Source organism: Hipposideros armiger, unplaced genomic scaffold (assembly GCF_001890085.2).
Source record: "Hipposideros armiger isolate ML-2016 unplaced genomic scaffold, ASM189008v1 scaffold_74, whole genome shotgun sequence".
Classification (NCBI taxonomy): domain Eukaryota; kingdom Metazoa; phylum Chordata; class Mammalia; order Chiroptera; family Hipposideridae; genus Hipposideros; species Hipposideros armiger.
Window position 1 is genome coordinate 2,276,806 of NW_017731424.1, and position 20,520 is coordinate 2,297,325.

At 53.1% G+C, this 20,520-nt stretch overlaps 1 protein-coding gene across 1 annotated transcript in view; it reads left to right on the forward strand.

The window, feature by feature from the left end:
• GRK5 (G protein-coupled receptor kinase 5) overlaps positions 1-20,520 on the forward strand; it is a 228,861-nt gene that overhangs the window by 200,961 nt on the left and 7,380 nt on the right. The window contains exons 5-12 of the mRNA XM_019642921.1: positions 1,267-1,367; positions 3,072-3,164; positions 7,539-7,602; positions 8,542-8,682; positions 11,614-11,804; positions 14,186-14,223; positions 15,899-15,988; positions 17,555-17,763. Coding sequence (XP_019498466.1) covers positions 1,267-1,367; positions 3,072-3,164; positions 7,539-7,602; positions 8,542-8,682; positions 11,614-11,804; positions 14,186-14,223; positions 15,899-15,988; positions 17,555-17,763 — 927 coding nt within the window. The remainder of the gene's footprint in view (positions 1-1,266; positions 1,368-3,071; positions 3,165-7,538; positions 7,603-8,541; positions 8,683-11,613; positions 11,805-14,185; positions 14,224-15,898; positions 15,989-17,554; positions 17,764-20,520) is intronic.

Consider the following 20,520-nt stretch of genomic DNA (forward strand, 5'->3'; position numbering starts at 1 on the left):
AGGAAGGAAGGAAGGAAGGAAGGAAGGAAGGAAGGAAGGAAGGAAGGAAGGAAGGAATTCAGAACTGTGGGGAATAGAAAATGAGCCACTGGTTTCTTCACCAGGGCCATGCCAGGCTGTCCCACCTCCACCCTTAGAATGGAACCCGTCTCTCCAGACACTTCCCAGGGGGCTTAGCAGAGTAATCAGCCCCACGGTCACATTTCAATATCTGGGAAGGGAAAGAAAGCCTTTCAGATTTCAACATCTTTGAGAAAGATGTGACTATGCCCTGTCTTTCTGAGCCCACTCCCGGCAATTTTCTCAATTATCGCTCTAGTTTATTAAAAACCCACCTGGTGGGTGAACAGGTGGAGGGTGACTGGTGGGGGGAGGGGCGGAGCAGGAGGGGCTGCCTTCCCAGAGGTGACTGCTGCTTCTGGGTAGGACAGACATTCTCAGAGCTGCCCTTTCAAACTTGAACTATTCAGGCCAGGCAGCTTCACTGAGAAGGACAAAATGACAGTGGTGACATTTATTGCGTGTTTTCTACTGTGTGCCTGGATCTGGACCAAAGGCTTAACCTAAATGTTTCATTGATTCCCCTGGGAGAAACTCTTATTTTTCGTCATTTTCCTGATAACTGATCTTGACTGAGCAGTCAAGATCAAAGTCCCACAGCTACAAGCAGCAGACCTGGGATTCGAACCCAGATCTGTCAGTGACAAAGCTGTATTTATATAGGTGCTGAGCTCCCCTCCCCTGGCTATTGTGCCATCCTGTTCACTTGCTGTTTTTCCCATTTCAGTCCCTTTTGCTCATGACCTTGAGGCTGGGCAGGTGTTTATCTCATGTCTGCCCTCTGAGGAGACAGCCTCAGAGAGGCTGATGCACTGGCCTGCTTTACAGAGCCTCTTACCTCATGAGCACTCACATACCTCATTCAGTTCTGACCGTAGGCCCAGGACACAGGGACATCATTATCAATGTTCTGCAGACGAGGGCAGCGATGCTCAAAGGAGCTGTGTGACCTCCGTGAGGGGACACCAACTGAAAGTGGCAGAGCCAGAAATCTGACCTGAGGTCTGGGTTTGTTCACCACCCTCCTGCCCAGCCACCCCCCTGCACCAGCAAACACTGTGCACGTGGCCCAGGGCCAGGTGTGGGCCGGAAGGGAACACACTCCCACCACACTGGGAGGGTCACTGTGTGCCCAGCACCTGTGGGTGGTCCTGGCCACCCTGCTCCTCCCATCACTGACCACCTCCTCTCTCTTCCTTCCTCCAGTCCCAAGTTTTCATCGCCCAAGTCGGCCAGAACCTGGTCTCCCAGACTGAGGAGAAGCTCCTTCAGAAACCCTGCAAAGAGCTCTTTTCTGCCTGTGCACAGTAAGTGCCCGGCCTGCCTCCCTCTCTTCGTGGGCCGGGGCATCAGGCCCCTAGCCTCCTCCTAGAGCACTGGGCACCGGGGGCAGGTCTTCATCGGCCAAGGGCCCCAGCCAAGCCACCCAGCTATTTGTATACTTCTTAAGCAGGAAAAAAGATACCAGGGGGCCAAATCCAAAGAAAACATCTGCTTCAAAGGGTGTTGAAAGCAAGTGGCTCTCCAGGCTGTTGAGACAGAGGAATGTGCAAAAATTTGACCCAGTCTGGGTGGTTTGGAAATCCTTCCCAGGCCCCCCCAAACCCCACTGCTGCCACCAACCACAGCCAGGTGGCACTGCTACAGGAGGGGGCTGCAAGCTGCCTTCTCAGCCACACCCCATCACCTCTGCAGACGGTACACCGACCCTCTGGAATATGAGAAAAGTCTGTGGGTGTGGTGCCAGCCGTGTACCAATTAAGCCCCCATCCACCCCCCCACACACACTAGGAAGCTGTAGCACACACATGCATGTGCCCACACGCACTGCTCCCCACAAGCTGGCTCATGCATGTGCACAACATACCTACATGCCCATAGATGTCCAGAGCCAGATCACTCCACACACCTGGATGAGTCTGGGGCTTTTTGTGTGCCCTTGTTCAGCCTTTGCACCACAGACATTAACTGGGCACCTGCTGTGTGCCTGGCACTCTGCTTGATGCTGGGAGATGCCATGGTGAGCAGGAGCCCAGCCCCAGCTTTCACGGAGGCTACTGCCAGGCAAGGAGGGCAAAAAAGCCATCCCCCCGCCATGCACCGGGAGCACAATGCTGAGGATGGACGTTTCGGGAGGCCAGCTTAGGGCCCAGCCCTGTGTTAGGTGCTAAGGAGAGAGTGCCGTGAGCAGAATCAAACCTGGTTGCTGCCCTCTGGGAGCTGGCCGGTGATCAGATCTGACAACCAGTGAGGTCCCTGGGCTGTCACCCTGACCCTGAGGGAGTGGCCATTTCAGCCCGCCATGCCAGACCGTTTTCAGGTTTGGAAGGACACAGCCGTGAACATGCCCCTACTCTCCACGTCCCCTCCCTTCCCCAGGCCCCAAGTGCCTGGCCCAGCTGGTTGGCACTGCCACTTTTCAAAAGGAAGAATCCTATCCCTGCCTGCACAGGTTCAGAACCCTGCAGGGCTGGCCTGGGGCCAGGCCCATAGAAAGCGACCAGTAAATTCTGCTGCAGGGATGGAAGTCTCCCCATGGCTTTGCTGAACCAAATCCAGAGTCTGGGCCCTCAGGGACCTCAGCCCCACTCTACCCAACACCACCCACCATCTCGGAGTCCCTACCCCTCCCCTGCACGCAGTTAAGTCTGCTTCTGTTGTCATCTCCACTCCTGTCTCTTCTGCAGAGGGATCTCTATGACTCCCCTCACCCTGGGGCCTCACCTAACCCTAACTTATGATAACATGTCCCTATTTAATATTTGTTATTTACCGTTGTGATGCCATCCGCGTGCTCACTGCTATACCCCAGGCCTAGAGCGTGCCTGAGGCACGTACTCGGTCCATGTTTGCAGGATCAGCTGGGCAGCCTCAATAACCCTCTAGAATGATGGGGCCTCTCGACCCTGTGTGTTTGCATTTCCAAAGTCTGGAAATGGATGAGTCCGGGCGTTACCTCAGCCTGCTGGATCAGGATTATAAAATGTTTCTCTGTGTTCCTTCCGAGCCAGGTCTGTCCACAACTACCTGAGTGGAGAACCCTTCCACAAGTATCTGGACAGCATGTATTTTGATCGCTTTCTCCAGTGGAAGTGGTTGGAAAGGTGAGTGCTCCCCTGGCACACTCCATGGACGTGTGCCAATGTGTGGGGGGGTGGGAGCCAGGGGGGTGGGGGGTGTACCGGTTTTTCACCTGAGAAGTGATACGAAAATCAGTTCCCTCAAATTAAATTAACCACTCTTTTATTAATTAAGTTCTTGTGTATTCTCGAAATGCTCTGTGCTTATTAAAGTTTACTTACACACACACACACACACACACTCACGTACCCATACAGTATCTTGGCATCTGGTTCCTTTTTGGTTCACTGTCCTTGGGAATTCTTCCTCCATCAGAGAGTAAAGAGCTGCCCTGTTCTCTGAATGAGTTGTACATCCCTGATTTAACCCATTTCCCTATTGATGCACATGAAGATTGCTATCAATTTTGTGTGCAACCTTCCCTAAGTAATGAAAAACTTTGTACAAATACCTCTATGTACTTTTGCAAGTCCAACCATAGAAAGTCCCAGCAGGAGCATTTCAGGATCAAAAAGCACCGATGCTAAACTGTGAGAGCCTGTTAAGTTGCCCTCCCAAGCAGCTGCCCCCCGTTTCCAGTCCTGCCAGTGCGCCAGTGCCTGCATCCTGTCAGCTCCACTGTGCTTGTGCCTTCCCGTCCCATGCATGAGCGGCAAATTTCCTTCTTATTTATCTTTTCGTCTCTAATAACGGGTGAGACTGAGTGTCTTTTCATATTTTATTTGCTGCGTATTCTCTGCCAAGTGCTCTCAAATGCACGGCGGTGACTTGGCCAGGCAGAGGTGGCTTCCATATGACTGAAGAGGAAGGAGAGACATAGAGAGGACATGGCTTCCCTCGTCACCCAGCAGCCAAGCGGGGCCCTGGCCCAGGACTCCCGGCACAGTGCTCTGCCCACCACGTTTCAGGATTTGCGGGGCAGGGTGATGCCTGCATTAAATCCATTCGGGGCTAAGCTGGTAAACGAGGCTGGGAGTGCTCCCTGTGGCCTGGAGGCCTGGCGCTCACGGCCATCTGGGCATACTGTGGTCAGAAAGCAAGGAGCCGTCCTGCTCCTGAGTGTGTATCAGCACCTTTGCTAGCTGAGCTCCCTGCAGAAGCTCAGGAAGCTTTAGGACACAAGACCCCTAACAGTCCCATTCATGGCCCCTCCCTGCCAACTTCAGGAAGCCCAGAGTCAAACACTCTGCCCAATCAGCCGCTGGGGGGCGTTTCTCTGCACCCTGACCAATGGGAATGACAGAATGAGCAGTGGATGGCCTTCTCTGTTAGCCCTCTGACTGCCACTGGCCATCTTGCACACGTACAAGGTGCTTTGAGCAGTGGGGACTCCTACCACAGAGATTCCCAGAGGGGGCCATGTCCTTTATTCCTGGAGTTCTAATGATGACATCTGACACAGCAGCTTACAGAGAGTCTTTGGACGCAAATGCCTTTTCAATGTCTCCATTTCATTGAAGAGGCAAGGCTCAGAGAGGTTGATGGATTGACCCTGGATCACACAGCAAGGGCGTGGCAAGGCTGGAAGCTGAACTCCAGGCCTGTCACTCAACTCCTTCACCTTTCATTTACCCAACACTCCCGTTCCAATAGAATCCAGCTGTGGCCACTGACTTTCACCTCACTTGTGTGTACCAAGCACATGAAATGGAGACATGGACTTTTTAAATCTGAGAAGTTAAATCCTTTTGCTTTAAGTTGTTGAAGCCAATAGGGCAGGACCGTCCTAAGTGACTGAAAACACGCCGCCTTTCCCCGCACCCCTCTTTTTTTTTTTCTAACAAGATCATGGCCTCTTAATGCTGTACTGTTGAAATATTAAAGGGAGTCTTTCCTTCCCAAGGTTAACCAAGAAATTCCTTGGAAATTGTATTACACTTATTTCCCCTAGCAGAGGAGTTCTGCGGTCATGTCGGCCGACTGTTTGTTCCCCATGTATCGTAAACTGTTAGGCCCGGACGCCTTCATGTGGTTTCAAGGGCAGCTGTAGGAAATACTCCCAGGGTGCATGGCGGACGCTGGCGCCCGGCAGCTTTCTCCATGGCCCGTGCTGCTCGTGTGCAGAAGAAAGATACAGAGCAATGGACAGTCCGGCAGTGGGACAGCCCTGTGCTAGCAATGGGGACGGGGCCCCGCATCCTGAAGAAACACCAGGGATGAGAGAGGAGTCACAGCACGTGCATTCCAGATGGCGTGGCCTGGGGTTTCAGGGCCATCCTATCTGGTCCAAAAGCTGTGATTTCTGGTGAAACCCAAATCCTTCTCTGGACCCAACAGCCAGGAGAGTTTTTGTGGAAGATTCGTTCAAGAGCTGCCGCTGACCAGAAGCTCACAGGTCTTTCTTGGGCTGACCCAGTTCTTTGGCCCAATTCAGTCTCGCTCCAGTCCCGACCCGGGTCAGGATCTTGGGGTGGGGTTGGGGGATGCTCAGAAATAGTCCTGCAGATCCAAGAGCCAATTTTAACATAGAACTGGTTGTTTTGTTACCCATTTCATCAGTTGGTGGACATAGAAGTTGTTTCCATAACTTGGCTATTGTGAATAATGCTGCAGTGAACATGGGAGTGAAAATGTGTGTGGGGGGCGTGTATACATACATACAGAGGGTGTCAAAAAATGTATACACATTTTAAGAAAGGAAAACTGAATTAAAATGTAATACTCAATATATACCGATAACAAAAGATGACTACAAGTCACATTTGACTTCTGCAATTACAAGAGGTGCTCAAAGTGGTTGCCATCAGCGTCCAGACATTACTGATTATGGCAAACTACTGCTTGAGCAACGCTGACCAACGTGTCCACCTGTATACATTTTCTTGGCATATATACACACACACACACACACACACACACACACGCACATATACATCTCCCCACATACCCACAATGGAGTATTATTCAGCCTTTAAAAAGCAGGAAATCCTGCCATTTTGGCAACATGGCTGAGCCTGGAGGACACTTGCTAAGTGAAATGTCAGACACAGAAAGACAAATACCGCATGATCTTGCTACTTACATGTGGAATCTAAAATAGTCAAACTCATAGAAGCAGAAAGCAGAAAGGCAGTTGCCAGAGGTGGGGAGGGGACTGGGGAGATGAGACGTCGGTCAAGGGTGCAAAGCTTCAGTTATGCGGGATGAAAGTTCTGGGGATCTAATGTATAGCACGGTGGCAGCAGTTGACAGGACGGTATTGTGTACTTGAAATTTGCTGAGTGGGTAAACCTTAAATGTTCTTACCAGAGAGAGAGAGAGAAAAAGGAAGGAGGAAAGGAAGGAAGGAAGGAAGGAAGGAAGGAAGGAAGGAAGGAAGGAAGGAAGGAAGGAAGGGAGGAGGAGGTTGGGGGTGGGAGGAAAGACAGAAAGAAGGAAGAGGTAAATTATGTGAGGTGATAGGACGTTCATTATCCTGATTGTGGTGATAATTTCACGGTGTATACATATATCAAAACAGCAAGGTGTACACTGTCAATTTTACCTCAGTGAAGCTAAAAAAAAAATAAATAAAGCTGATTATTCGTAGCCAAACAGGCCAGTGGTGAAAAAGCACAAGCTATCTGCAACACAGATTCTGCATCTTAGCACATGTGCTTATTTACTCCAAGAAGTCCCATCCTTGCCTCATGGTCAGAGGTCCTGTCTGATTAGACACGATACATGGCTTTGGCTAATTAAAATGGGGCGTCTGGAGACACAAAGTGATTATTACTTCATAAATTCCGCTGTGGGCAGACAGGATCTTCTCATGTTCTGGAGCTATGGGGGAAATATAATAAAGAGGCCCTCGGTGGAAAGGTCAGGAGGCGATGGTGACAGATTGCTGAGACTAGACTTGGACAAAGGTCTTCTCGGGGGCTCTGCCAGGCCTGGGCTGGAGGAACAGGAAGGAATAGCCCCGGGCTCCTGGGGACAGAAGTGTTGCAGACCTGCCAGGCAGGCGGCGTGTGCAGGTGTGGGGAGGGCTGTGGTCTCCCCGTCCTCCCCCGGACACTGAAGCTCTGTGGCTCCGGGCCCCTCCCCCCTCCCTGCACAGAGGACACAGCTTCCTCCTGCGTGTAGCCACCTGATTTGCATTTGGGAGAGAGGGGGAACCACATGGAAAGTGCGGTCAAGCGGCTTCAGTTCACATTTTTCAAGCCTTCCGCCCTTCTGCCCTTCTCCCAGGCTGCAGGGCGTCATAGGCGGGTGGCCTGGGATTTGAACACCCAGCCCCAGAGTAAGTCTTTGAGGTCCTATCTGCAACGATGAACACTGGGGGTCCCCGGGGCCTGGTTAGGAGGGCATGAAATTGTGCCTCGCACCCGCCGCTTCCAATGCTGCCATTGTCTGTTGCTTATGGATTCTGTATCTTAATACCATGAGACCAACGTTGGATTTTTGCTTTTTTCCAGGCAACCAGTAACCAAAAACACTTTCAGGCAGTACCGAGTGCTAGGAAAAGGGGGCTTTGGGGAGGTGAGTGACCGTCTGTTTTCAGTCCCCGTTCTCTAGTCACCTTTTCTGTCCCTTCTGGATCTGCCCCCTGGTGGAGAGGGACGGGGAGGCTCAGAGCCCTCGGGAAGGTCAGATGTGTCCAAAGGGGAAGGAGAGTGTGGAGCAGTCCTCCCTGTGTGTGGCAGTGGAGGTGACATAGAGGTGCTCTTGGAGCCAGCCTCAGGCAGGGTTCCAGTCTGGAGAGGAGAAACGGGCATTCTTGCTGTGTTTGGAGAGAGACGTGAGGGCCTAAGCGAGTTGGTCAGAGGACGCTGTTTCTATGCACTGTTGTGCTTTATCCGATCTTCCCAACAGTGAGGCAAGCCTTGTTATTCCCATTTTAGAGGTGAAGAAAGCTGCAGTTCAGAATGGTTAGGTAACCCAGCCCTGGGCACACAACCAATAAGGGGCAGAACTAAGACTAGCACCCAAATGCCCTTGTTTTCAGTCCCCTGAATTATACACTTGAGCTTCTGGGGGCCTCCCATCGCTGATCCCCCAACAAGCGTCTTCCACCAGCAGCTGGGGCTTGAAAGTCCCCAGTTAGCAATGGTTGCATCTAGTTGGAAACTTAGAAAATCTAGTGGCCTGTGAGAGAGTGATGTGCTTTAGGCCCTGGCCAGTCATCTAAACATCGGCGTAAATAGCTGATTCTGCACCTTCTAGAGCTAGGATCCACCTAACGGGTGGGGAAGGGAGGGCAAGGAGGCAACGGAGCCAGATCTCGAGGGCAGGACCCAGGGCAGCCGTGGGTCCAAGGCCAGGCATTGTTGGGCCCTGTGGCTGGGAGCACCCACAAGGCCAGGTGCGGCCGGCTGTGGCCCCAGCAGTCCCCTTCCCAATACCCAGCGTCCCGGCCACGGAGGAGCTTCAGGCAGGCCTCACGTGTCCCATCTCCTCGGCTTCTTTCTCGTATCTCAGGTCTGTGCCTGCCAGGTTCGGGCCACCGGTAAAATGTACGCCTGCAAGCGCTTGGAGAAGAAGAGGATCAAAAAGAGGAAAGGGGAGTCCATGGCCCTGAACGAGAAGCAGATCCTAGAGAAGGTCAACAGTCAGTTCGTGGTGAGCGTCTGGGGCCCAGTAACAAGCCACCCTGCGGTGACCGGGGCGTCTGTCCCCGAGGACGTGGGAGGTCCTCCAGTATGGCAGCTCCCCATCCCCAGGGAGGTGGAATGAAATGAGAAGAGTGAGCTGCAGAAAGTGAGCCAGACGCTCCTCCGTCGCGAAGCGCCTCATGGTCAATTATGGCTGACTTCGTCCTGTCGCCAGAGCTAGCCTGGCTCCCCGCTGTGTGTGGGACTCAGGCCTCTGTTCTGCAGGACCACCTTGTAAACTCCTCGGTGGACAAAAGAAGCCCAGCCTGGGCCCAGCCAAGGAGCTTTGTTTCCACAGACCTCTGTAGGCTGGTTTCCTCATGGCGGAGGCCTTAGTGTCAGCATCTTGGAGAGGCGCCATCTTGTTTATGTCCTCTGTGTTTCTCCGTCCAAGCTAGGCTCTGCTGCAGTAACAAATTAACCCCAACTCACAGTAGCTGAAAACGCCAAACACTGTTCTGACACTCACGTAGAGTCCAGTCAGGCCAGGCTGCCCTCCTCCATCTTACAGCCACCCCATCTTAGTCATGGAAGTGTGCGCCGAGGGGTGTGCCCAGGGACTGTCACCGCCTCAGCTGCAGTGACACTCTCACTGCTGCCCGCAGTCCGTGGGCCAGAGTTAGTCACTGCAAGGGGCAAGCCAACTGCAGGAAAATGTGGAGGAGTATATTTGGTCAGCTCTAAACGTCTCTGCCACACATCACTACAAAAAGCAATATGTGTACAAGGTTAACATTCAAACAGCACAGCTGGGTGCAAAATAAAAACAAAAATCTTCCTCTTTTTTTTTGTTTTTGTTTAAAGACTTTATTGGGGAATTGGGGAAGGGGAACAGCCAAGTTGTCTTTCAATCTTAGTTGTGGAGGGCGCAGCTAACTCAGCTCCAAGTCCAGTCACCATCTGGCTGCCCGATGGCAGCTCGTGGCCGCTCAGCTTAAGGTGCCATGTTCAGGACCAGCCAAGTGGCGCGTTGGTTAAGAACTGGCTTGGGATGCCAGAGGGCCCCGGTTTGGATCCCACATATAAGGGCCAGTGACACTGCCCTCTACAGCTAAGATTCTGAACAACAGCTCGAGCTGGAGCTGGGCTGCCGTGGGTCGCCGGCGACGGCGTAGGCTGCAGTCCCCTGCTGCAGTGGGTTGCCATGGGCTACCGTGTGTAGCCAGCAGCCAGCTTGAGCAGCCTGTAGCCGCAGTGAGCGGCCGTCCAGAAGCCGGCGACTGATCTGCCTCTCCCGGGAAGAGCACAATGATGGTGCCAGCTTGGGCCAGTGAAGCAACATCCTCCACAACTAGATTGAAGAACAAAACAACAGTGACTTGTCTGTTCCCCTTCCCCCGATTCCCCAATTTAAAAAAAAAAAGGTGCCATGTTCAATCTTAGTTGCGGGTGGGCATAGCCCACCATCCCATGTGGGAGTAAAACCGGCAACCTTGTTGTTAGGAGCACGTGCTCTCACCAGCTGAGCCATCCCGACATCTGCTGGCAGCTCAGCTTGGGCGCAGCTCACTGGCCCATGTGGGAATTGAACCGGTGACCCTGTTGCTCAGAGCTCATGCTGTTAAGCAACTGAGCCACTCAGATGGCCCCCAAAAACCTCCCTCTTTAAGTAACCATTTCAACATGTTCGATTCATTATTTTTAGCTGATGAGATCTTATGAAACATCTTATGTTGCATTGTCTTTTCCCCTTAAAATGTAGATCTTTTTTATATCAAGACCTAGAGCTGCACCTTTTTTTTAAAAGCTGTGCACTTTTCCCCTGGTATACAGGGTAGAGATCAACCAGAACCTGTGCAGCCAATCCCCACGGATAGGAGTGTTCCTGGTTTTTAAGCACTGCAAACAAGGCTGTGATGTCCATCCTTGAATGTCCCTTTGGCACATTTCTGTGAAAGCTCTGTCAGAGGGTGTGTGCGTCTTCCATTTGGTAGCTCTCTGTGAAGGTCGCCCCAGTTAAACTCCCACCAGTTGTGTGTAAAAGTGAGAGATGCCATCAGCGTAGAGCTCTCATTATTCCCCAGAGAGGGGTGGTTATAAGATGACGCTCAAACAGGACATAAGTGTGCGTCTCTGGGTCTCATCCCAGGCTGCCCCAGCTGCCAGCCCCACCCCGGTGATGGTGCTGTGTGGGAGGCAGTGGACGAGGCTAATAGCAGCCATCATTTTGGCCCCAGGCCTCTTTGATTCTGGAACCTTCCTCTGTGCTGCCAGCCCCCTTCAATGTGGACCACTGGTCACAGTCTCAGTGCTGTAGCCCTCGTCACTAAAATAAAGGACAATGCTGGCTCTTGTCAGGGTTGGCGATATTTTCTACTCAGGGAAAGGCTGTGTGCCTGACAGATGATTAACTGTTTTTTTTTGTTGTTTTTTTTTTAATTGGGAAACTGTGTTTTTCCAGGACCCATCAGCTCCAAGTCAATCAGTTATGGAGGGCGCATCTCTGTGGCCCATGTGGGGATCGAACCAGCAACTTTGGTGTTATGAGCACTGCACTCTAACCAATTGAGCTAACAGGTTGCCCTGAGGGCCTTGCTTTTCTTGACCGGCCAGCAAGGCCACACACAGTTTTGGCCACCTAATACATACACGTGCTTTTGTGGTGTAAACACACAGACATCATCCTGGCTGGACCCCTGAAAGGGCAGGGGACCCACCTGCCCCTCTCCCTTTGCCTCCTTCCCTGGAAGCACTGAATTGGAAGGTGTGAGTCCTTCGTCAGCCAAGAGGAGCAGCTGGCAGGGCACTGTGAGGCTGTCTGGGTGCAGGGGGGTGGCATGAAGCTGCTGCAGCTGCCCTCCCCCCGCCCATCCCTCAGCTTCAAGGACCCTGAGGAGGAAGAGAGGAAGTGGGGGGCAGTTGCCAGAACCTCACGGTGTGGTGTCTTCTGTGCTCCCAGGTCAACCTGGCCTATGCCTACGAGACCAAGGATGCACTATGCTTGGTTCTGACCATCATGAACGGGGGTGACCTGAAGTTCCACATCTACAACATGGGGAACCCCGGCTTCGAGGAGGAGCGAGCCCTGTTCTATGCTGCAGAGATCCTGTGCGGCTTGGAAGACCTGCACCGCGAGAACACCGTCTACAGGTGAGCGGGCTCACCCTGTGAGTCTGAGTGGCGGGGAGACCCATCCCTGCCTTGGGTCGGTGGTCATTCCTGGCCTGGGAACTGAGGCCTGGTCACTGCCCTCGAGGGTGAAGGTGCTTGAGTTGGACAGACTCCCACCTTGGAACTGAGTAAGTGAGGTAGGTGGGCTGCTTAGGGGGCCAAATGTGACGGCCACTGGTCCCTTCCAACTCAGTGCCCGAGGAAGCTCAGTGGAGCCAGGTGGCCGTGACCTGGACGCAGCCCCAGGGAGGCCTTAGGAAGATCCCCACCACAAGCAGGCCTCCATCCATTCCATAATGCCTGACTTTACAGGACCAGGGGTCCAGGTTCTGTGAGCAGTGTCCTCCAAACTTGTCTCACAGACCCTCTCAAAGAATTATGAAACATTTCTGTGCCCTCATACATTTTAAGTACACATCTGAAATAGTCTATCATATGTTGAAATAATGGCTAATATTAATATTTTGAAATTGAATAGTGATATCACATTTTTAAAGGTATCCAGTGGAATATAATTGCTGTAGCAAATTGATTTCCACTATCATCCATCTAAAAAATGCATGAAACGCTTTAATGGTGAGGAATTTTCTATCATTTCCTCCCCCCCAAAATGTTTTTGTAAAGTAATATATTCTTTGCCTAAAAGTCTTTCCTTGATCAGCATTCAGCTCTGAAATATATGGATACATAGATTTCTTTTTAATTTCCTTTGACCATAAGGCTCTAAGTGTCAAAATAATTTCTTCTGTTGAGTTGCCATTGTAATTATGACTAGCATATTCCACTTCTAATGGGGACCCTGGGGGATTTTACACCTGGAACAGGACACCATAGTAATTAATATTCAGAAGCTGGGCAGAGCCTGGTTTTCTTCTGTCGGTTTGGAGAAGAGCTACTGATAAAGGGTAAGTGAGAGGGGAGATCCTAAAAGACCATGACAGAGCATTATGATATTAAGGACCTAGAAATTCCAGCCCATGGGAACCCCCTGGACAGCTCCCCCACAGACCCTCATCACGCACACCCCAGTTTCAAGACCTTTGCCACAGAGCTCTTGGTGGAGATTATCTTGTGAGTCCAAGAAGGTTTTCAAAACAAGAAGGAAGGTCTTGATGACATGCCCTTCCCCTGAAACCATCTCCACATCTATACTTTTGTTTTCATTCAAGTGAGAAGAGAGTCAGAACAATTTTCCTAAGAGTTGAAAAAAGAATCCTCCACTTAATTGCCTTTCACTTAAAAAAAAGGCAGCCCTCCGAATTCTAGCCTGAACACTTGCCTTGGCCTCCCGTGGGCTGGGGTTCTGGCCTGTGTCCACTGGCCCGCTGTCTTTCCAATCCTGTGGCTGCAGGTTTATTGAGACAGTGGCTCTAGCCCTTATTTGGAATTATTAACACATCAAAAGAATGCAAATTAAATAACAACAGCAAAAAAAGTATTTTGTGATGAATAACTACATACGGAAACCAATTATCACTTTGTGAGGCTGCCCACCGGATTTGGGCACATTAACCACTCCCCATGAGCACAGCTGCCAGCAGTTAAATAAACAAAACCAGTTGGTTGAGAACCAATCCTCAATCCAGATGCTGTGTATTGTTTGCCCAGTGGTGAGTTGCACAAACCATCCTATTGGCTGTTGTTTTACTCGTGGGGAGACCTTTTATTAGTAAAGCTAGCTACTTCTGCTGCTGCCTCTTCCCCCTACTGGGAATGGAGAGGTTCTCTTTCTTATGAGCATGATTGTGTCATCAAAGAGAAGAGAGACACTGGGGACCGGAGATGGTGGCCACACCTACAGCTGTGCCTTCTGGCGGTGCTTTCTCCCAGGCTGTAGCTCAGCTGGAGTTGGGAGATATACCAGGCTCCTGGGGCCCCCTCCCAAGGCGGTCATTCTCCTGGGGGCAGCCATCCTCTTCCCTACAATTCTCTGTCCCAATTCTGCAGGTGGTGCTTTGTTCTCAGTAACTTCTCTTCCTTTATTCCCAGGCCCTGCTGCCTTCAGGGCACCCCAGGGTCTCCTGAGACTTCAGGGTCTTCCCAGTCCTGGAGGGGTCTGTCACCACCCCAGCCAGAGGTATTCTCAGCCCTGGGGGCCGGCAGTGTGTGGACAGGAGCCCAACCAGCCTTTGCCTAAGCGCCTCCCTAGCCACTCTCCAGGGTCGGGAAGATACCTATGGCAAACACTGGAAGGAGAGAAATTAGCCCAAGGTTGTCTTGACCCAGAGAGAGACCAGACAGCCTGAGCCAGGAAGTGGCAGGGAAACACGCAGGCCTGGCCCAAGGGGTCCACCCAGATGCCAGTGTGCCCTTGCTGTCCAGAACACCCACACTCACAGCTTGTGATCTTTCCGTTTCAGAGATTTGAAACCTGAAAATATCCTGTTAGACGATTACGGTAAGTCGGGGAGCGGCTCAGAAGACCATTTTCCTGCTCCGTAGGTGAGGTGAGCGTCGCAACCCAAAGGGAGCAGAGAGCCTCCCAGAGACTCAGGCACCGACCCTGGGCCCACGGGAGGGCAGTGGGCAAGAAGAGGGAGGACCATGCCCTCTCCTCGGTCCTGGGGACCTGGGGACGGCAGTGGGCATGGATAAAGCTCCCACTGGAAGAAGCCACGTGGCTCAGTGGAGAGAGACGGGGTGGGGGTGGGGCAGAAAATGTGCTGAATGAGAAGCCCAGTATTTCAGAGATGCTGGGCAAATACTGAACTCTAACACAACTTCTCTGTACCTCATCTTCCTTGTTTGTAAAATGGAAACAAGGGGCTCTGCCCCGCCTACGTCAGAGGGTGGTGTCGAGGTTCTGACAAGATAGCTTGAGGGGAAATTGTTTCGTCAACCATAGCCAGCTGTGAATGTGTTAGTCATTAGTATTTGTGCATCACTGTTGTTATTTGCTCATGTGTGCACGCACGGGTGACGAGGACAGCCACAGCAGCCCCTCACGACTGTATAGCCTCTCATCCCTAAGAAATAGTTTTGACATCTTTAATCTGAGTAGATCTTCCCATCTCCACAGAGGGCAAAGGGCTGGCATCCCTGTGCCCATTTTACAGATGATAAGGTGAAGGTTGCTATGGTCACCCAGCAATATCAGTGGGGAGCCGAGAGAAGAGGCCACATCCCCCAGTGTGCCCCAGACACCAGGAAGCCCCAGATGGGGTGGGGCAAGTCATTGGTGACCTAGTGATGCTGCCGTGTGGAGGAGAGCAGGCAGAGGGCCCAGTGCCACCAGGGTTCCTGTCCCCTGCTGGTCTCAGAGCCATGCCCACCATTGTCCTCCATCTCAGTGGCTGGAATCCACATGCTCCCTTCACTCTTCCTGCCTTTGTCAGGAGCAGCTGAGCCTGGGGGACCCACACAGCTCTGGTCTGGCCGGGGCCCCTGGCATCACAGATGGGAGCATGGGCAGTGTTCCTTCCTGCAGGGTCAGATGTGGCCATGACCCCTGCCCCTGGGGGGGTCAACACAGGCGAGCTCTCAGCACTGCGCTGTCTCAGCCTCGGGGGGTCAGTCCTGGATGGGTGCGCCAACCCATCTCCCAGCCTCCAGGGGCCTGGGCATCTTCCTGTCTCGTTTCTCCAAAGGGAGAAAATCACGTCCAAGACCATCGAGGCAGAACAGGGAGTTGCCTCGGAATTGCTTTATAATTTTTCTCCTCAAGCAAATTGTTGCAAAATGTCAGAGAATCTTACATTTTTTCCATGAAGCAATCCCAGAATCAGGCCAAGACGTTTTAAACTTTGTGACCTCAGCCTTCCAAGAAGCCCATTAGAGCATTTTATGAGGCAGGTCGGCCAACATCCAGCCGAATCCAGGCGTCCTTTTGCATCTTTATGTTTTTCTCCTAAAAAGTAATGACTTACCCACATCCTCTGACACCGGACTCTCCCAAGGGTCTCTGCAGTCACCCTGAGATAGCAGATCATCGTCCCCCTCTCCTTGCAATAGATGAAAACACAGAGTCCGTGTACCTTGCACAGGGGCACACGGCAAGTCTGTGGCCCCGCCCAGGGTGGGAGTGGGGGTGGGGGCCAAATGTACCTCCCACTGACCCTGCTGTTCCCCTTCAGGCCACATTAGGATCTCGGACCTGGGCCTGGCCGTGAAGATCCCTGAGGGAGACCTGATCCGCGGCCGGGTGGGCACCGTCGGCTACATGGGTGAGGTTGAGTGTGGCCCCTGCCTGCGCCCACCCTTCGGAGTCCCTGCTCTCTTCGTGCAACTCTGATCAGAAATGGACTCTCTGTGGGAGGTGGGAGGTCTTAGCCAGGTTGCAGGGGAGCGTTGGGTGTGACCTGACTCAACTGAGCTCTCTGTAACCCCCAACCCCAGCCCCACCTGTGTCTCAAGCCAAGCCACTCTTGGAGTCAGTGGCCAGGGGCGGCACACAGCGCTGCTTAGAAGGAGACCGAGTTGAAGAGGGGGTCCAGTGGGTTGGCGGACAGCCTTTCAGTGAGAGCCTGAGAGGAGGGAGGTCATTAAGACGGACTCAGAAAGGAGAGGAACACACCGCCCTGTGTCACCAAGCATGATTCTAAGTAGAGACCAGCCTTGGGTTCCCTGCCCTGCCTCCCCTGAGGCTACTCTGAGACCATCGTCCTGGGGCTGCAGGGAAGAGACCTAGAGCTGCATCCAGCCCCCTGGAACCCCCTTCCAATTAGGGGTGGCCCCTGGACTTCTTCCTGCACACCTCACACACATGTGTTCACTCACCTCAGCGGGGAGGGGGCTCCAGAAAGCTCTGGGGGCCAGGGATGTCGTTGGCCTCTGCCACACTCATGCCAACAGCACGTGCACAGGATTCTGTATATTGTGGTGCTAGAGGGTACTTTTCAGAACGCATGACATTTGGGAACTTGTGGGGTTTGTTTCTGTGTATATGTGACTGTGTGTATACACATGCAAATGCTGATGGATGGATGGAAGATAGATAGATAGATAGATAGATAGATAGATAGATAGATAGATAGATAGATAATAATGGATGGAGAGATAGATGACTGACAGATAGATCTATCTGCACCTTTGTATTAATACATGTCTGCCTGTGCACCTGTGTCTGTCTCGTCAGCACAGTGTGGCATGCGTCTGTCTACATGGTCTCTGTTGTACACATACCAACACACGTGTGTGTGCATTTGCCTCTGGATACGTGTGGCCTGCCTGATGACATGAAATTATCTTTTTTGCACTTCTATGATGAATCTATCAGTCATTTTATCAAAGTAGTAGGGAAGCCATAGTAAGGGGCTGTTTGAATTCCAGATAAATTTAAAATCCTCTTTAATTTGGGTGAACATAGCTTCGTTCATTGATACACATGCATTTATGCAATACCCACTATGCACCAGCTGTCATACCTGTTACTGGGACACAGCGGTGAATAAAGCAGCTCACATTTTGGATTTTGGGGAAGACATTTAAGGAGCAGTCTGTTTCCATCCACTGTGGTCAGGCTTCTAAAGCCACAGACAGAGTCCTGTGGGAACACGGAGGAGAGCAATCAGGGTGGGCTCTTTGGAGGAGGTGGTGTTTATCAGTTGGTGAGTAGGAGTCGGAAGGGGGAAACTGTCCCAGCCGTGAAGCACAAGGCTTCAGAGGAACATTATCACTCCTGGGAGCAGGACGTCTGGCTGGCGTGAGTCACGGCCCTGGGCCCAGGAGCCTGCGCTCTGTCCGGCCTCCAGCTGTCTCTCACCTCTCCTCGCTCTCTCCTCTGCCCGCAGCTCCGGAGGTCCTGAACAACCAGAGATACGGCCTGAGCCCCGACTACTGGGGTCTGGGCTGCCTCATCTATGAGATGATCGAGGGCCAGTCGCCGTTCCGAGGCCGCAAGGAGAAGGTGAAGCGGGAGGAGGTGGATTGCCGGGTCCTGGAGACCGAGGAGGTGTATTCCCACAAGTTCTCCGAGGAGGCCAAGTCCATCTGCAAAATGGTGAGCTCCTGGTGAGCCAGATGCTGCCCGAGGGCCAGGCGTCCAGTGGCGCTTCCCCTCCCCGCTCCCCGCGGAGAACAGCGAACGGGCTGAGGTGGACGGGTAGGGGACGCTAGGGTGCGGGCAGTGAGGCCAAGCCGGAGGAGCCGGCACTCCCTGCTGTGGACTGGGGTGGTTGGCGAAGGCTCGGGGTGACGGGTGGCGATATTTTCAGTCTTTGAATATCTTATAACCCAGTTTCCCATCTACTAAGTGGGATGCTGGTCACACCAACCGGCATGGCAACATCAATAGGTACCGTATTTGCCGGCGTATAAGACGATTTTTTGGCCCTGAAAAATATGCCTCCAAGTGGGGGGTCGTCTTATACGCCAGGTACACTTCAGATAGACTGCCCATAGTGCTTGCCCCGTGCCATAGTGGCCTCCCGATGCCCGCCCACTTCATTCCACATACCGTTCAGGCATCAGCAGCGCTGCTGGGTGTATGCTCGGCTGTTATGCGATTTTGCTGTTATGCGATTTTACCACACTCGCAAAATTGCACACAGCCGACCATACACCCAGTATGATAGCGCAAAATCGCGAATCGTGATTTATGTATATGTTTGATTACATACAGCCTTGTGACAGTTTTCCTGCATGTCATAAGCATTTGAATATAAATATAAATGTTGAAATCAAATCTGATATTGTTTTACCTTTTATTTGGTGTGTGGAAGGTGTGCGGAAGAGGGGGTAGTCTTATACGGCGAGTATATAACAAACTCTGTATTTTGAGTGGAAATGTTAGGGGGTCGTCTTATACGCCCAGTCGTCTTATACGCCGGCAAATACGGCAGTGAGATTTGACCCATCCAGGCAGGGCGCACGTTAGGAGTGATGCTTAGCCAGGCTGGGTGGGCGGGGCCAGATTGGGAGCTGGGAAGCCGGGCAGAGGAAGAAGTGACAGGAACCATCAAAAGTGGGGCTGGAAGCACCCCAGACCACTGCCCTTCCCTTCAGCCCAGGCGGGCCCACCCCTGGCCCGCGGCCTTGTAGGGGCATGGCCACTTCCTGCTCCTGCCTGGCTCTTAGGCTCCCAAGTTCTGCTGTGCCCCTTAGGGCCCGCCTCTCTCTGGTGCCCAACACAGCTGTGCTGGCACCCACACCACAGGCAGCTGCCCTCCAATCCCAGCCACACGGGGACGGGGGGCCTGAGTGTCCCGTCTGCACACCTGTTCACAGACTCCCTCTCCCGAGCACTGCTGCGCCCGAGCAGCGGGCGGGCAGCTGGGACCCCCGCCTCGGAACTGTGTGCATGAGCAGCTAGGCTGGAGTATACAGAAAGCAGGCGTGAGAGCGGAAGAAAAGTAGCAAAGCTTCTGCTGCTAGAAAACCAGAGGCTGCACTGCTGGGGGCCCAGGAACCATCTGGCATAGCTGCCCGTCCCCAGGAGGCCCCTCTCCTGGATCCGTCCATCCTCTGCTTGACCGCTTCCTCTTACCAGCTTCGGTCTGACGTCACAGAGCCCTGGGAAGAAGGACTGGGGCCAGAGCTGCCATCTGACCACTCTCAAAAAAAGAGGATACACAGCTCTGTCATTTGCGTGTGTGAGAGACACTGAGGGAGGGACAGCAGGTACACATGCAAACACACACCCAGACTATGTGGCCCATGGGCCAGCCTGTGGCTGAGCACTTGCCTACATGCCCGAGGCCTCCGAGAGAACGGGTAGTCAGAGCAGCCAGAGCGGGGTGGGGACATGGGGAAAGCAGGGCAGAAAGAGGCAGGTAAATGGAAATACGGGCTCCGAGGGATGTTTGAAAGCTGCGGGTGGGGAATGCCAACGATACTTGGTTGCGTCAGCCAGGGTGAGTATATACCCAGTGGGACCGAACTAGGCGAGGGATAGAAGGAGGTCAGGGCATCATCAAATGTCCCAGGTCAGGGTCGTGGATTCAGAGAAGTGGGTCTTAAGAGACCCCAACAGGGACATGGAACGTGCTGAGAGGCTGGAGAGGCACAGAGGGCTTCCCAGGCTGCAGTCACTCTCTTGGGCACCTGGCTTTGGGGCCCCAGGACCAGAGGCGCTGCTGTCCCTCTTCTGCCCCCTGGTGGCCGCTGATGGAAAAAGCTGATGGAGCCCGGGGCTGCAGGTGGACCTGGGACTGTGGGTGCCAAGTGTCAAACCAACATCCCCTCGTCTTTCTCAGCCAGAAGAACTGCGGGACGCCTCTGGTCTTGCTCCATCTTCTTAAAAATGACCCTGGGGTCTTGGGATTCTGGTCCTGGGCTTCCTCTGTGCCCTTAACCACAGCCTGACTGGTCTGGCCTCCAGGCTTGGTCTCTCCCCTCTGACGGGTGCTGGCTCAGGACACAGCAGGGCCTGACTGTAAGGAGACCATGGAGGCCCTGGGCAGCTCCAGCCCTGCCTGCCCAAGAAAGCCTCTCCACAAACAGCCAGGAAGCTGGTCCTTGGTCCCTAGATTCTGTCCCCCATTCCACTTGGGCAGCCACAGGACCCTCTCCACTGCCCCTGGGGTCCTGAAATTCATGCCCCTCACTGCCCTCTCCCCTGAGCCAGCCCGCAGGCCCAGGCCTCAGCGCCCACCTTCCTTAGGCCCCTGCTGAGTCCCAGCCCCGACCCTCCCCCACCTGCCTCCAGCTCCCAGCCTCTGGCGCGGCAGCCATCTCAGCCTCACCTGTCCTTCTAGACCACAGCTTGTCCTCTGCCTCCAGGAAGCTCACTCTGCCTGCCCCGCCTGCCCCGGCTCAC